Here is an 18,152-nt window from a genome sequence, read left to right as displayed (position 1 = left end):
AGGTGGTTCACACTGACGCAAGGTCTGATGACCCATGGGGCCCGGGTGGCAGGGGATCTTAAAGGTGCTGCTGGGCCGGGGTTCTGGTTTGGTGGTGGGACGGGTCTCTGAGGGAGTGAACAATTTTGTCCCCTGTAAAAGCCCAGTCCTGGGGGAGGGAGCATGACCTGAACAGATTTGGGGGCTGTAATACTGGGCCTCTGGCCACACAGCTCAGCCTAGGAACACCATTCCCTGCATGGAAGGGGATGTGTGGTGTAGGGTCCACGAGGGTGCCTCCCCTTCAATCAGACCTCCTGGGACTTGCCGAAGGGGCCTGAGCACCAGCAAATTCAGCCAGCATGGCCTCTCCCACCCGCCCAACACTGGCCCTAGGCTGGCACCTGAGAATGTGGATTGCAGGGGAGTTCCCAGCATGTGTGACTAGGGTGCCTTACTGGGCCTAAACCGTCTGTGCTGACAATGGCTGTGCCAACACCTGCTCTCCTTCTGGGAGTCTGGAATTTGAGGAAGTGCCAGGCAGAGGTGCCATGTGACCAGCCCCCGATAAAAACCCTGGTCCCTGATCTCTGACAAGGTCCCTGGTACACATCTCACCGGTGCTGTCACACTCCTTGCTGTGTGCATCCTGCATGAAACACCAGGACGGGCTCTACTCACTCACCTGGTGCCCCCGAATCCTCCCACAGGTCTTCCCTGTGCTGATCATGCCTTGTATGCTTTCACTGTCCTGTATCATCATGGCTGTGAGTCCAGCAAGTCACCAAACCTGGGCTGGTCTTGGGCATCCCAATTCGAAATCACACCAGAGATCTGACATTAAAGAAATGAAAGCCCCTCAACAGAAGGCAGAGTGAGCACTGCTGGGGGAGGGGGATCCGAGACCTGAGCCTGGAGCACCTCAGAAGGTGGCCCAGGGCCTAGGGCGGGAAAGGAGGGCCAGGCCTGGGGACGAAAAAGAAAGGCCAACCGTGACAGTCACCAAACAGTACTGAGGTCAGCAAAGCTGGGACCTGGGCCCCTTTACTAATTTACACACTAAGCAAGGAGCTTCAGAGGCAAGTCCCACAGGGACTGTGACTTCATGGTCCGATGAGAATCTGAGTGTGCTCTTAGCTTTCTGCTGCTTCCTACTCACATGCCTGTTCTTTGCTGCCCATGCCAATCAGAGGCTGGTTAACAGACAACTCCTCTGGACAAGTTCACAGTCTGATGCTGCCACAGACCCAGCTAGGAAACCCGAGAACTCCAGAAGGAAAGACACGAAGAATGGAGCAAAGGGACTAAGAGAATGAACCCCTCCAAGGCTCACACAAGTCCAGAATAAAGTGACCTCTGAACAGTCCTGACATGGAGTCTTGGTGCCCATGCACACTGCCCATGGGAGGGCAGCTCTACTGAGGGGCCTCTGGCATATTCCACAGCAGGCACTTGGTCGTGGGTCTCCATATCATTATATAAAAACTAGAGGCCCAGTGCACGAAATTTGTGAACTTTGTATATACTATGCCTGAAGCATACCCACTTCTACACTTTTTCTTTTACGTGAGCCAACAAATTCACTTTATTATATAAAAAAAGATTGAGTTGGATTTTCTATAACTTGCAACTGAGTGTATTTTGACATATACCCTTTGTATATGAGATGTCAATCACTATCTGTGCCATCTTCAGTCTCCTTATTAAAGAAACTAGTGGCCCAGTGCATGAAATTCATGCACGATGGGGAAGGTTCCCTCAACTCAGCCTGCACCCTCTCCAATCAAGGACCCCTTGGAGGATGTCTGACCATCGGTTTAGGCCAAAGACCTGTGAATCGGACATTCCTCTTGCAATCTGGGACTGCTGGATCCTAACCGCTCACCTGCCTGCCTGCCTGATGTCCCTAACTGTTCCCCTGCCAGCCTGGTCGCCCCTAACCGCCTCTGCCTCGGCCCCCGCCACTGTGGCTTTGTCGGGAAGGACGTTCAGAAGGCTGTATAGAAGATGTCCGGTCTAATTAGCCTTTTACTAGTATAGATGCAACAAATAAAAATACACTGCAGAATGGGGAAAATATATAACTTTATTTTTAACCAGGGGATTCTCTTTCCATTTAATAAATACAAATTAATAAAAATACTTTGTTTTGCAAAGAGACCATCTCTCTTCTTTCTCCAGATTTCTTGGAAGCCCCCGTGGCCACCTGCTAATGTGGCTGCAATGCCCACGCTCCAGCCGTGTCCACAGATCACATCCCCACACACTTTCCTTTCCCTCTCTGTGGAGAAGGCTCGGCCTCCTGCAAATGGGCCTACAAATACTGTTTAGGTGCAACACCTCTTTCCCTCCCTTCCAAATACAAGTCCTTGTACTAAATTCCAAACCTTAAAAGGTGCCCTTCTGAGGAGAGAATCTGGTTTCCAATGAAGCCCAATATGGAGCCCCTTTAGCCAGTATTTGTTATCATGAAAGGGGAGGAAGGGACAAAGTAAAGTAAGATCTATTCTATGTCTTGAAGGCCGTCCCTTATTTTAAAAATAGAAATACCTATTTAAATGTAACCTGTTTGAAACAGGCTGAATGTGTGATTCTGCAAGCAACAGATCTGTTATTGCTCATAATGGCCCCCAGCATCGTGCTGCTGAGCCGCCCATACTGGAGAAGACTGACTGTAATCCACAAGTAAGTGATTTATGTCCACTGGGGCCCAGGACCCCGCGTGCCACACTTCCACAAGTGAGCGCAGGTCAAGTTTGGAGATAAGGCACGCCTCTGCTCTGCGCTAACAAAAGATCCCTTCCAAGTTGCAAAGAATAATTTTGTCCCAATAAGTCAAAGTTCCTGCTGCAATCACAATGTGCAAAAGCCTAGAACTCCCTGGTTTTGAGACTGGAAAAGATAAACTCCTATAGATCCAGAAGAAACTGTGACTAAAACTTTCAGCCTCATATTTTCCTGTATTAGTAACTGAGACATGACTGTCATCTTTGATAAATGTGATCAGAAAAGATCAATGGTCTGTGTGGTAGCAGTGAGCTTCTCCATGTGCCCCAATGTTCAGTCATCCACATTTTAAAAAGTATTTATTTCCTCAAAGTATTACTAAGTGTGATAGTTTGAATTCACAACAAATGAAGAAGATGTAACTAGGTAACAAAAACACCTGCTTGTAAAATACAACACATTGAAACAGCTGCGCACTGCTCATGGGGCACACAGGAGCCAGAGGGACCACAGACGCCCAGCCCTGCCCTTTGCCTTGGCTCCAGTCCTGAGGCCAGCACAGACCCCCTCAGCACTCAGGAGGGAAGGGAAGCTACTAGGGTTCGCAGGCGCTTCAGCTAGGAGAGGTAGTGGTGACAGCTTTGACAATCTACCTGAACCACCTTGCTGGAACACTCTAAAGCTGCATCCAACTGTCATTATCCTATATGAATTGTAATTTCAGAAGAGAAGCCCGTTTGGGGTGGGAGGGGTGGAAAAGAAGACCAGAGCTGCAGTTCTACAAGCTTTCCTTTTTTGGTACCAGCACAGAGTGTCACTGTCGCTCAGTGTCCTGGAAGAGAAACACTGGAGACTGCCTGGTGGTGCGTGTGCACACACACGGGCAAGGCCTTAGAGCCCCAGAGACTTCTGCACGATCTGCTTGGCGATCTTGTAAAACTGCTCTCGGTCATCCCGCCACATTTTGGAAGCATCCACGTTAGCTCCACTTTCGTCGTTGGGCTCTGGAAGAGAAGGCAGACGTTGTCCACATGAAAGGGGCTCCTAAAGTAAGGTCTGAATTGACAAAATCTTCATTCCACCCCCAACATGCGCCCCAAAAATAAGTAAGAGATGCTGACGACTGAAATGCTGGGGGAGGAAGCCTGTTGTTTAACAAACAAACAACAGCCCCTCGCCTGAGAAGAGGCGTAAGGTCAGTGGAGAGACACATCTCAAGGCAAGATCCACTCTCATGACGTCTACCTTCTGAGCGTCTAAATGTGCCCACAGAAGTCATCTACCTCGCTTAGCACATAGGACAACTGGCACATGACCTGCGGAGCACCCAGAGAGCGAGTCACAGACCACCCACCCGCCAGCTTATTCCTCCAGGGCTTGCTCTGTGCAGACACTTCTCTCAGAGCCCTTCTCAGTGCAGCTTCCCCTAGCAACTACCAGAGTACACGGCCAGGCAGATGTGGCCCCACATGGTCTTTCAGCCCATGTGGACATCTGGCCCCAGACTAGTCCGTGAGCTGGCCACACAGGGCCAGCAGTGGCTCCAGAATAGAATCAGCAGACATACAGAGAGGTAGGCGGGGCCGGTGGGAAGTGGACAGGGGAACCAGCAGTGACAGAGGTACAGGCAGTCACCACCATGTAGAAACCGAGAAGCAACCAGATCAGAATAGAGAAGGCTGCCTAGAGGCCAGCAGGACAATGAGTACAGTCCTGAGCTCAGCATGGACTCTAGCCCTCTAGCCCTCCTTCCCTAAGCTGCCACAGCGTCTGTGACCCTCCAACCAATAGCACTGTTTCCCTCCCTTCTTCCGTTATTCAACAAACACTTCCTCACCAGCTCCTGTGCGGGAGGCCTCATTCTGGACACTGGCTATGCAGGGGACCCAGTGACCTGGGTCCTCTGAGAGACACCCTCTCATGGACCCACAAATGCCTCATGTCAAACTAAGTGCTACAAAGGGAAGAATAGGACAGCAGGAGGCAGGATGACTGGGGGTACGCAGGCTTCTCAGAGAATGTGGCACTTAAGGGACCCCTGTTTGAGCCAGACTGCAGGAACAGCCAAGCATGGACAGAGCCAGCCCCCAATCCCTGCCCACAGCCTCTGCCCAAGGAAATTCCAGTGCCCCAATGGCTTGCAGAGGCCCAAGGACCACAGTCTCCTAGAGCAGCACCGGGACAGACAACACAACTGAACAGGAGACCGCCTGGCCAGACGAAGCGCGGTGACGGTGCTGGGAAAGCAGCTCGGAGCAGGGGACTGCTATTCCAAGAGGAGTGTGTAAAGACTACATTAAAACCTTTCAAAAAAGGAAAATAATTTAGAGCAAAAATGTTTATAATAGAACTTATAGCTGACATCTGAAGATAGCCAAGTCAATGCCTCTCTCTCGTCTTCAGACACCTTTTGTCTGATTCTGTTTGCTCATGTGAGAATGGAGAGAGTCTCCAGCTTAAAACACGCATGCTGGTGTGGCTCAGTTGGTTGGGCATCGTCCCATGCACCCAGAGGTCACTGGTTCGATTCCTGGTCAGGGCACATGCCCAGGCTGCAGGCTGGATCCCTGGTGAGGAGCGTGCAGGGGGCAGCTGATTGATGCTGCACTCTCACATAGATATTTCTCTTTCCCTCTTCTTCTTTCATCTCTTCTCTAAAAATCAATAAACTATTCTTTAAAACAACAACAACAAACAAAAAAACACATACACTGAAATTCTTGACTTCAGGTTCCTGGACTTCACTGAATCCTAAGCAGTCAGCTAAAGACCTCCAACGGCCCAAACCTAGTGGCCGCTCAGTTTGGCCTCCAGCTGGGACCTCCTACAGCACCGTCAACTTTCTCCTCCTGACATGCCTCCATTTCCTAATTTTCCAGACCACTTCCCCCACTCCTGTGAGGACCTTTCCCTTCTATGTGCCCTTTTCTCCATTATCCCCTTTGTCCTACCCGTCACCGACTGTCTTATCCACAGATGATCCCATATCCTCACTTCCACGACCCACCCTCAGATGAATGGCTTCCGGAGGGTAGACACTCATACCCCAAACTGTTCCCTTCCAAAATTATGCTCCCTCTGGATTCCTGTCCCCAAAGACAGCACCCCATTGCCCAGGCACTCGGGTCAGAAACACAGAAGGGATTATGCTTGGAACAGTGTATACAAATAACATGAAATGAAAAGGCAGAAAAGTATATATATAAACTCATTAAAAACAATAAAGCTGGATTATGAAGTCGAGGATGAAATGCGGGAGGAGGCACAGCCACTGAGCTATCTGGCTTCCTCTACTAGCAGCGAGCCCACAGTGGCCAAGGCTTTCCTCACCTGCCAGCATGCTCACCACCGACAGGAGGATCTTCTCCACGCTCTGCACGGGGCTCCACCTCTCGGCACTGCTCTCGTAGCCCATGGGGTCGTCGCCCGGAGCATGGAGGATGGAAATGCAGACTCTCCCATCAGGATAGACTGCAGGGGCCGGAACACACCAGGTGAGCGATAATGGGCCAGTGACCCAGCCACAGAGGCAGGGAGCAGGAGGTGCAGACACCGAGAACGGCTGTCTGTACAGCTGGAACACAACCTGAGGCCCCAAGTGTCAAGCTCCCGTCCACAACGTTCCCATCCACATGGTCCTGGTGGGCCTATACGGACCCCTCAGGTCACTGCTCACCCCGACGGGGCTCTAGGCTGGTCTGTCCAGTTCTAGTAATTATGGGACAATTCCACTGTCATATGGTTGTTTTTTAAAAATATTATATCCAAAAGGAGTAAATGAAAGGTTATCTGGCAATCAAATATTTCACCAAAATATAATCAGGATTGTCCACAATAATTCTACTATTAAATCCCTGAGAAATGTTCACATGGCTAGGACAAAGACAACTGAAATTACTTAAATATTTTTTAAAAGGCACCGGATTTCTCTTGGTAATTTACCCTTTTATCTACGTTAAACTGTCCTTCTAAACTGAAACCACGATGTCAATACCACCATGATTAATTTGCTGAAGTTCAGAACATAAAAAATGTTTTCAGTGGTCTATGTCACTCACTGACACTACCTTTCATGGAGTCACTCTGGGCCCCTCCTGGAATCACTAAAACAACTTCCAAAAGTACTCACTGTTGGGATGAAACATCTCACAGGTAAATCTCATCTTTGGGGGACTTAATGGGTAATCAAGCGGGAAACTCAGGATGGCAGGAAAAACACCAAACTCAAAGCAAGTGTCTTCTGGGCCCCTGAAAGACATAAAATACACAGAACTTGAAGGTAATTTTTTCAATGTCTACCACGCTTTAGAAATGAGTTCAAGACATTTTTGCTTAATTACACATGAAAAGATTATCTAAATACTAATGATGAATTGGTTCTTTTTCTGAATGGAAAATCCTGTCTCATTGTTGCGTTCCAACCTGGTTTAAATCTTAGGTACGAGCACAAAGACGAAGTTACAGGTAGTTTTTACACTAATAGAGGTAACAGTGGGGCCACAGAACCTCTATCATCACAGGATTAGAGAAAACAACTAAGGCCAGCACTGCGAGACCCTGAGGACTCTTTGCTTTTCTGTATATGTGATACAACTACATTTTAGGAGGAAGATATAAATTATGGCACATGTTAGAGCAAGATTCTATTGTAGTAAATAAATGAGGGGTTGAGAGTTGTTTTCTAAAGGCTATTTTTAATTTTTAAATGAGCCTCAGAAGTAGTTTTTCTAACCTTCCAGAAACAGGTAAAGAGCATACGTGTGGTCCCTGCCAGGTTCGTACAGAAGGCCAGGTATGCACATGTGCAGCAGTGTTGCAAGCAAGCCCTGACCTGCAGGCCTAAGCTCGGGGCCACACCCTGCACTTACACGGTCACCTAAGCACTCAGTGTCACCAGGCACGTGCATGCCTGTCTGCCTGGGTTTACCAACTCATGTGGAAAGTAGCAGAAACAGACTAAACCACTTCAGAAGTCTTATCACTTTAAAACTCTACGCATATAAATGAACACTCCCTTGATCAATATACAATACCATGGCCGGCAGGAGAGAAGTGAAAGCCACCAGCTTGAAACTTAAAAGAGAAGAACTCCTCCACCCCATACAAATGTCATTTATAAAATTTGCATTAGAGTAGCGTTAACAGATTTCAGACCATTTTCCTATGTACATTTTTATAGAAAACAGAATTGCTAAACAACTAAACACTACAATAGCAGCAACCACTTTGGGTATGACCCATTAACTCAATAAGAAAAGAAATTCCACTCTATTCCTGTGAACCGAGAGGTCTCTTTAGCAACACCTGTCTTTCTCTAAGCCAGTGGTTCTCAATCTATGGGTCTCGATCCCTGAAAATACATCCTGTATATCAGATATTTACATTACGATTCATAACAGTAGCAAAATTACAGTTATGAAGTAGCAACGAAAATAATTTTATGGTTGAGGGTCACCACAACATGAGGAACTGTATTAAAGGGTCGCGGCATTAGGAAGGTTGAGAACCACTGCAAGCAATGACCCCAGAATGTTAATTCTACAGCGTAGTGAGTGCCATCACAAGGACAAAGGCCTTGGCCACTGCAGAAGCAGTTCAACACAGGAGACCTGCTGCCTCTCAAAATAAATAAATACAAGATATATAGCACAGGAAAAAAATTAAAATATTCTAAAACGATCTATATACATTTAAAAATTGTCTTTTAAAAGTATAAATTTATTTTAAATCTTGATAAAATTATTTTTATTCAGTGAAATTTTAAAAATGTATGTAGATTTGCAAATATTAGAAACAACACTTATCTCTACAATTAAAGGAAATAGTCAAAAAATTCAAAAAGAACAGAACTTTAGCCCTGGCGGGTGTGGCTCAGTTGAGTGAGCATTGTCCTGGTCGACAGTTCAATTCCAGGTTGGGGCACATGCCTGGGTTGAGGGTTCAGTCCCAGGTCAGGGTGTGAGCGGGGGGGATTGATGTTTCTCTCTCACACAGATGTTTCTCTTTCTCCCCGCTCTCCCTTCCTTTCTCTAAAATCAATTTTAAAACATATTTAAAGAAAGAAAGGAAGGAGGAAGGAAGGAAGGAAGGAAGGGGAGAAAAGAGCTTTATTTTCATTTGGTGCCAACACTAAGGGCTTTCAATGACACCACCATAGTGGACACCAGGACCGAGTCACAAGCCTGGAGGCTGGGCTGTGATAAAATGCTCAAAACAGGAACAACGCAAGAAGTGTTCAGTGGAGCTAAATATTTTCAATTGAAGAGGCTAATCTTGATTCTGAAAACTGTGTCCTTGCTACTTTAGGGAGAAGCCACAGTGAATAGGTACTTTGTTTTGGAGGGTGTCACTGCATAACAGCGCCCAGAGCCTTGGCCTGAAACCAGGACAGGAAAGCCACAAGAAGAGGCAGGAATGGGGTGGGCTCCTGGAAGAGAGGTGGCCCAGCAAAGCTGCAGGGGAAGGCAGATGCCTGGGACAGGACTGCAGGCCACCACCACCAGGAGCTGTGCTCTTCCTGAATGGTGCCCTGGAAGCCTTTCTTTCTGCACACAGGGTCAGGACAGACCACACACGTGAGGTTTGCCATCGGCCCAGGGCTCTTTTCCAGAAGACCTCAAAGCAGACAGAAGTGCCACTCTGTCCTTACTCCTTATGTCCTTCTGATGAAAGCTGTCAGGAAGTGCTGCTTTCACTTATGCAAAGCTGGGATATCGAAGGATGAAATGACTTAGTCAAGGTCTTAAATCAGTTCAGTCCCAGAATTAAGAGTAGAACAGTTCAAACTGCTAACTCAGAGGCTGGGCAAACAGAGATATTATCTTTAAAAGCAACAGTGTTACTATGTCAGGAATGCGTGCCAGTGCTTCAGTCTTTCTGGCACCTCTGATTTAGCAGAGGAAAAAAATGTCTGGGTAATGTTTTTGGAATGAGCCAAGTGGTACTTGCTCAATACTCTGATAACAGTTCTTTGTTTCTCATAATAGAGCTTTCTTTAAAATAAAAAATCCACTGGATCGTCTGCAGCCTCAGAAACATGATCAAACATTTCCTAAAGTGTTCCCACATCTTAAATATCAAAGTGATTTTCAAATGTTCTGGTTCGCTACTGGTTTAAAACCAGGGATCCTTTCTCTTCCAGAGATCCTGGTGCCTGGGACAAGCCTACAGCTGGGCCCATGTGGGCAGTGGCATGCCAGCTGACTGTGGAAAACACTAGCGAGTAAATTCCTGAAGCAAGACAGAGAGACATAATTAGTATTATTCTTGGACAACTTTTAGTGCCATACTCCAGGCAATAAAGAAGTGATAGCCTCCCTTCTTCACTAAATGCCTCATCTGAAAATCTTCAGGGGAAAAAATGTACAAGAAAAACCAAGGAAACAAAACATTTTATTTATCTGAGGCAACTATACATTCTTCAAAGCCTGAAAATTATTTTTTATCTTATTAATTAAAATAATGGCCTAAATTATTTCAGAGCTCTGAGATAGGTACTTATTTATTTGTTGAGATGAGTATTAAAGCAAAATACCCACGATGCACTCTATAAAGGAAATTGTTCTAAATCGCTCCTCTGATGACTACCTCAAGTGAGTCAGATGCTGAGGAGCAAATACTGAGAGCAACATGGAGGTCTAACCCTGACCACTGTTCATAGTGTCTGCTCTGCCTGAGGGACAGCTGCCTGCTGCTTCCTCCTGGAGTCCTGGCACCCCAATTCTGCACCATCCATAACAACCGATCACCTGTGCAGCTAGGTGTGTGTGGTGTGAGCTACCTGCCCTTGGGCATGTCCTAGCACCACAGCCCACATGGCTCTCCAGCTGGGGCAGGTGGTGAAGAAGCTGTTTTTGCTGTTCCCTTTTTCAGTTTTGTCACAGCGCACGAACGAAATGTCTCATACATGTGACAAGGGTTTAAATAATAAAGATTGTAAACCCATTCATTAGTACTTAAACTTGAACTGGATTACTAAGGACGGTTACGCTCCAAAGACATAACCGCTTGAAGCATAAAAAAGAAAGGCACACGGCTTCATAACACCTTCCACTTCCAGGTGGGTCCCAAAAGAGCCTAGCAGGCCATGAGGGGAACCGGCAATACAACGCAGTCAACACGTGTCGTCCTCAAGGAAAAGCAGATAAATTCCACAATAAGATCCCACTTCACACCAGACAACACCAAGTGTGTGTGCGGGGAGAGTGGAGAAATGAAAACCCTCACCTGCGGCTGGTAGGAATATAAAATGATGAGTGAGCTACTGTGGAAACAGTTTGACTGTTTCTTAAACTGTTAAACACAGATTTATTCTATCCTCCAGCAACTCCACTCCTGCGTATCCAACCAAAAGAAACAGAAAAGCATGTCCACACAGACAGTTCACAGCAGCACTCTAGCCCAAACATGGCGACACCCAAGTGTCCATCAGCTGATGAGCGGACACATCAGATGGGGCCCATCACACGACTCAGCAACAAAAAGGGAGGAACCACTGACACTCTGTGACACAGAGGAATGCAATCTATGCAGTACACTGAGTGCCAGAAGCCAGACACAAAAGACAAGGTATTTTATGATTCCATTTGCAGGAAAAGTCCAGAAAAGGCAAATCTATTAAGGTAGAGAGTAGAGCTGCCTGCAGCTGAGGTGGGGATGGAAACTGACTGCAAATGGGCATGAAGACCTTCTTGGAAATGTTCTAAAACTGGATTGCGATGATGACTAAAAAACTCTGACCTATGCACTTAATACAGGACAACTTATGGTATATAATTACATCTCAACAAAGCTGTGAAAAATTTTACACTGGGGCAACGCCTCAAGCCATACCAGGGTTTCTCGACCTCAGCACTGCTGCATCTTGGGCCAGACAGCCCCGTGCTGTGTTAGAGGCCATCCTGTGCACTGTGGGGTGTCTAGCAGTGTCCCACTAGATGCCAGTAGTGGAGCTCCCCCTACCCCTCAGTTGTGACAACCAAAAATGTCTCCAGACATTGCCAAATGTCCCATGGTGGTGGTGGTGGCGGGGGGGATCAACCCCAGTTGACACTGGTCTAGACCTGTTGTTCCATAATTTGCTTCTTCCTCTCCATAGCCACTGTGGACACATCTCTAGGGCAGTATGTGGATTCTGCCTGAGCCCCTCCAGAGCCACATGGCATTCCACTGTATGGATGATCTGTAAATTACACTGGACAATGACATGTACATATTACTGCAACCCAGGTACATGCCCTTGACTGGGAATTGAAATTGTGTCCTCCTGGTGCACAGGCCAACACTCTAACCACTAAGCCAAGCTGGCCAGGGCTCATACTGAGATCATCATCACAATAGCACTTCTATTGAAGAAATTCTTGAGGTTGGGACTGTTTGGTCAGAGAATACAATACAAATTATAAGCATCTACCTTAATGTCTCAGGTCTGTTTTAGTAGCACAACACCCATGAGAACTCTATGATACTTTTCTGTCAACAAGAAAGCCTAATGTAAGGGTGGCTACTGTGACCATGATGTTCACACCTAATGTAAGTCAAGCCCAGTCCTAAGGAGAAGCAACAGCCTGGGGATCCTTGCACCCACGGTGGTAACCCAGCTTGGACCCAAATGTGCCACAGTAACATGGGGTAGAGTCAGCAAAGGGTCCCCAACCATTCTGGAAGAGGAAGTCCTTGTCATTTTATCACAACCGACAGATCCCCCTGGTCTAGAGAGGGGACAGCAGCTAGGCCATGGACCAGGCAGGGAGGTCACCACTGCCAACTACTTCAAGAATGCTGGGGAAGGACAGAAACAAGGTGGCAAAATTCCTAGGAACTTCATGTTTTTTCCAGCCATTGAGGATATAACAGATGTCCTGTTCCCCATACTACAGGGCTCCAAAGAAAGAGCATGTCCAACCTCCACAGTTAAGGACCTCAGATAGCTCCCCAAACCCACAGCCAGGGGCCAAAGAGGTCACACAGCCAGACCCTGGAACATGAAGCCACTAGTTCATGGATGCTAAAGTCCTGGCCAAGTGGCTCAGCTGGTTGGCGCGTCGTCCCATATACCAAAAGGCTGTGGGTTTGATCCCCGGTCAGGGCACATATCTAGGTTGCGGGTTGGGGTGCATACGGGAGGCAACCAATAGATCTCCCTCCTCTCTCAAAAAAAAAAAATCAATAAAAAACATTAAATAAAGAAAGAAAAGGGTGCTGAACTTCTTTGTTTTGATCCAGATAAGTGAAGGTAAGAGAAGCAGAGTGACTGGCCCAAGACCATAAGGCCACGGCAGCCATATGCCCTGCTGGCCCACCTCCCTCTGTCTGATAGGAAGCCCCTGCCCTTCTTACTGAAAACAGGCTTCAACTCTAACGTAAGCTCCGCAGAGGGTCACCAGAGTCATTTTCCCCTACTGACTGGACAACAGGCAGCAGTGATCTTATTATTTAGTTCTTCTTTGTCCATTAATTTATTGTGCTCCCACCCCAGTCCCCCAGTCTTGTTCTTTCAGGATGGAGGTTCAGGGTTACCCCTACATGCCTGTGTCTGTGAACAAGTACCCTAATAACAGGCTCTCAGTGTTTGTGTGTCTGGGACATGTGAAAAGATGTTTTCTTCCCGGCACATTTGGGATGGAGGCTCTGAAGGTAAGCTGCAAACTGGAAAATGAGACAAGCATGACTTTTACAAACACTAGGGTACAGGAGAAACTCTAGAAACAGTCAAAGAATAAAAAGAAAGAAAGAAAACCTATCACTAAGTAGAGAAACTCAGCCAGCTGTCTGCCAAGACAGGAGGGTGAGCCGAATCAATGGGAGGACAGTTAATTCCTTAATAGATGTTTTAAGCACACTGGTGAACGGCCTCTTGTTTGTGAAAGGATCTGGAACAGGACCAAAACCCACAAACTCACAAGATCCTGAAGCAGGGGAATTCCACATTAAAGCAAAAGCTTTATTCAAACACAGAAGTGCTCTACCTAAAAAACAGTTCTAATTACTTTTTAAGACAGGTTTTCATAATATTGATTTAATTTTATACTGTTTATCTAAAATTAGTAATAGTTACCCTAACAGATTTTAAACAATAAACACTATTGAAAAACCATAGTGAGAGGCTCATGTGTCCCTTTAAGGGCTTCTAAATAGTTTCCTGGGCTGTGCACAGTCACTACCTCCCAGAGACAAAAGGCCTACCAGGTGCCCACAGACCTCTGCACTCAGAGGGACTTCCAAAATTCTGTCCCTACAACCAGGCCTGCTGCCTGGTGTATGTGTCGTTGTTAACACAAAGGAGTGCACATGATACAGTAAATGAGAAATGCAGGTTACAGAACAAGTTCCTACAGTGTGGTATCTTGTTTCTTTAAAAATACAAACAGCTACGCTAACATGAGTACAGTATTCCATTGAATGTAGGTCATTGCTGTCCCGGAGGCCATGCTGTGGGGTGAAAGACACAATGCAGTTACAAATACACGCTGCAAAGACATGCTCATGCCAGAAACACTGAACACAGGAAAACTATGGGTATCATGGACCCAAGCAATGAAGATATTACAAATGATCAGGAAACATTAGCATGCTGTACTGTCTCTGGATAGTATTTACTCATTTTTGCTTATAAAAAAACTTATCTTCACATCAATTTTCACATATTAGTATTAATCTAACCTCATAGATGACAGCAGCAACTTGTTTCTCAAACTAACATGTAAATATTAGGAACTAATGTCATACAAATGCCAGGAAATTTTAGAAAGTCTGATTACATTTAAAATTACATCCGGAAATCAGAGTTCACTCTTGATGCAGCAGCTTCAAGCTTCTCCCAGTCCCTTCCCATTAGGGCACTGCATCCAACGGGAAAACTTTCTAGCTAGTTGAAGACCTCATCTCATGAGAAAACTGAGGACTGATTTTAAATCTCAACTACCTAAATGTTACCTGACCACATTTTCTTGAAATACACTAAGTCTAAGAATAGCCAAAAAATTGTACATCTATGGTATAAAGAAGGCAAACAAAGAGCCTGGGTCATAGAGCCATAGAAGACTCTAGAGTCAGAGGTCTATTTGTTGCTCTTTAAGCAACATCACTGTACATGAAACACAGTTACAGTCTTTCTAGACTGGGTAGGAACCGCACTGGTCATCTCAGAAGAACTGAGCATGTCTCCCGGTCAGGGATGATGGAAGGCCAGACAAGGCACACAGGAGAGGCAGAGGGCAAGACCAGTCCTGGTGCGCAGGTGGGGTGGCCACCCCCACACGAAGGAGCCTTTTCAACCTCAAAGCCTTGGCTCTCAGAAGTCCTTGAAGCCAAAGCCACCCATGCTGTTTGAAACTAATTCAGCACAACACAGACCATTCAACATTTATTTTAAACTCTACAAATATATAATGCTTACTTAAACCTTTTACTGGTGGTGCTAAGGAAACACTTTCATTTCTTATGGATAAATGTTTGTGTTTTCCACCTTCAGATTATCAGACTAGAGAAGAGCTAAATTTCAGACACACCCTTTTTTCTGATCAACACTTCTTAGTACAGTTGCACTGCCAAACATGATGCGCAGGTCTAATTTCCAGTAAAGTCTTAAAGACTAACAACACATAGGATTAACTTACATGATCAATGCCTCCCATTCAAAAAAATTCTCTTCATTCATGGGGCCTGCAGAAAAAGAAAAATAGCCACATTGTAACTTTGAAGGCAGCTTTGGCTATTAAAAGTAAATTAGAAAAAGGTTACCTTTAGTGTCTCACCTGCCACAATTCCTTCCGGAGGATTCAGTGTTAATTCTATAAAATTAAAAAGTAACACCATAATGAAACAGAATGAATATTACGTTGGCATTTTAACAAAACAACTGTAAAAACTACACAAACTATAAATTATATAGTATACATATTAGCAGATCAAAATTCTTTGTACAAAGTGAATGACTGCTCCAGTTACATTTCTGATTAAGACTATGTGAATAATTCTTTATTCCAAGCAAAAAAGCAGAATTTTAGAACTAAAAACCCTTTCATTCTACAGATGAAGAAACAAACAAAAAGAGTTAACTGTCTTTCCAAAATACTCCTGCTGGTTATTTTGATTAAAGCTCATAAATCAAACACAGTATACTATTTTCCAACTGAAAAACACAGTATATTATTTGCCAACTTTTGACAAACTAGAGATGTGAGGAGAACTGAGGCTTCAAAAGCTTGACTCTGAACTAAGTACATCGAGCACTGCACAGACCAGCTGCCAGCCTCTAACATCACTGCACAATCTATGAGCCCCAGAAATGTAATATTCCACAGAGTATCAGACTTCAGCACTGACAGCAGAAATACTAAGAAATAAGTCAGCAGCAGCACTGCTCAGCAATTTAAGATTATTATGTAGTTGTTGAAAACGGTGAGGCCCAGCTCTGGGACTTAGAAGCTGCCACTAAGAAATGTCATTTTAACTCCTGGCCTCCTAGTTTTTATGAGATACTCCCAGTGAACAAATCCGGAAATATAAGAAGATGAAAACTCATGGGCAATAAGGATGGCAAACAGGAGTAAGGAAGTAGGCCAAAATGCATGCCCCATTTGGGCTGAGGAAATCACTAAAATAGTAAGAAACATGCAAACAGAAGATCTATAAACGTGAACGTTGTTTGTTTTTTTCAAAATCTATTTTTATTGATTACAGAGAGGAAGGAGAGTGAGAGAGAGAGAAATATCAATGATGAGAGAAAATCATTGATCGGCTGCCTCTTACACATCCCAAACCAGGGATAGAGCCCACAACCCGGGAATGTGCCCTGACCAGGAATTGAACTGTGACCTTCTGGTTCCTTGGTTGACACTCAACCACTGAGCCACGCCTGCCTGGCCAAACATTGGTTTTTAAAGAGACATAAAATTAACAAATCCCTGCTAAATAAACAGGCCTAAGGACTGGAAAAGAAAAAATAATTTGTCATTAGTCATAGATGCTGTGCCAATATACATAGAAAGTCCAAAGGAACTTAAAGAAAAATTATTTAAAAAAGTACATTTGCCAATACTGCTGAATAGTTTGATATATATATAACTGAGTTGCATTTCTATATATTAGCAAGTTAGAAAAGGGAAGTAATAAAAATGATACCAATTATAACGGGAAACATGTAAAAATAATTTCATTGTTGTTAATCCTCACCCGAGATTTTTTCATTGATTTTTAGACAGAGGAGGAGGGGGAGGAGAGGAGGGAGGGAGCAGGAGGGAGGGAAGGAGCAGGAGAGGGAGAGGGAGAGGGAGAGAGATAGAAACATCAATGATGAGAGAATCATTGATCACCGGAGAGGGGAGAGGGGGAGACATCAATGGGAGAGAGACACATCCATTGGTTGCTTTCTGCACGTGCCCCTACTCTGCTGGCACAGAGTTCCATAAATCAATGGAATAGGACAGAGCACAACCAGAAACAGACCCATGGAAATACAGACCCTCAATTCACTCTGAAGGAAGTACTACAGAACAAAGGGAACGGACAGGCTTTCCCACAAATGATGCTAATCTTTAGACAAAAAAATAGCACTTTTCACCCTGACCTGTGTGGCTCAATTGGCTGGGTGTTGTCTCATGCACCAAAAGGTTGTCAGTTCCATTCCCAGTCAGGGCATATGCCTGGCTTGTGGGCTCCGTCCCCCATATGGGGGAGTGCAGCTGATAGATGTTTCACTCTCACATCAATGTTTTTCTTTCTCTCTCTCTCTCTCTCTCTCTCTCCCTTCCTCTCTAAAAATCAATTAAAAATTATTAAAAATAAAACTTTCCCTCCATTTCACACTATGTACAAAAAAAACAAAATATATATGAAAAAGGAGAGAAGGGACATGTGAGATAATAAAAAATATATGCTGGTCTCTGTTCCCAGCTCTTGGCACAGTGCTCCTGAAACCCTTGGAAATTCTTAAGTGATAAGAAAATCAGGAGTATCTTTGGTTCTATTTGGGCTCTGCTCCTGTCCTGCCCAACTCCTTGTCCCTGACACAAGGCTCCTAAATCCCTTGAACTCCCTGGGTGACAGGAGTCTTTTGTTCTAATGAGGTGACTGTGGGTGGGCTCCTGGGTGGCTCCTGGATGAGGGCTGGTTCCCAGAAAGACAGAAATGTGACTAGATATAAGCTTGGAACTTTTAGCCCCCCCCCCACGCCCCCCGCCGAGGGAGATGGAGGTAGTGATCCATCATGCCTATGAGAGGACTCCATAGAATCCCAATAGCATGAGGTTCAGGGAGCTTCTACGCCAGGGGTGAGCAACCCCTGGCACGCGTGCCAAACATGGCACGCCAGTAACTTTTGCTGGCACGCAAAACCCTCTCTTATAATCTTCCATTTACAATTTTTTTCTTAATATCGACTTTTTTATTTTTCAGATAAATTCAGTGTAGGTGCATCTTAGATAAATAAATAATTTTACATAACA

At 45.3% G+C, this 18,152-nt stretch overlaps 1 protein-coding gene across 1 annotated transcript; it reads right to left on the bottom strand.

The window, feature by feature from the left end:
- Positions 1–2,678: 2,678 nt before the first annotated feature.
- On the bottom strand, positions 2,679–15,559 carry UBE2G2 (ubiquitin-conjugating enzyme E2G 2). Its single transcript, XM_005878930.2, has 5 exons — positions 15,462–15,559; positions 15,324–15,369; positions 6,836–6,954; positions 6,037–6,177; positions 2,679–3,710 (listed from the first exon to the last, which is right to left on the bottom strand). The coding sequence occupies exons 1-5, from the start codon at positions 15,520–15,522 to the stop codon at positions 3,598–3,600; spliced, it is 480 nt and encodes a 159-aa protein (XP_005878992.1). The 5' UTR covers positions 15,523–15,559; the 3' UTR covers positions 2,679–3,597.
- Between the last annotated feature and the right edge of the window lie 2,593 nt (positions 15,560–18,152).

Source organism: Myotis brandtii, unplaced genomic scaffold (assembly GCF_000412655.1).
Source record: "Myotis brandtii unplaced genomic scaffold, ASM41265v1 scaffold577, whole genome shotgun sequence".
Lineage (NCBI taxonomy): Eukaryota > Metazoa > Chordata > Mammalia > Chiroptera > Vespertilionidae > Myotis > Myotis brandtii.
Note: the sequence above shows the minus strand (reverse complement) of the source record. Positions and strands in the feature narration are given on the sequence as shown.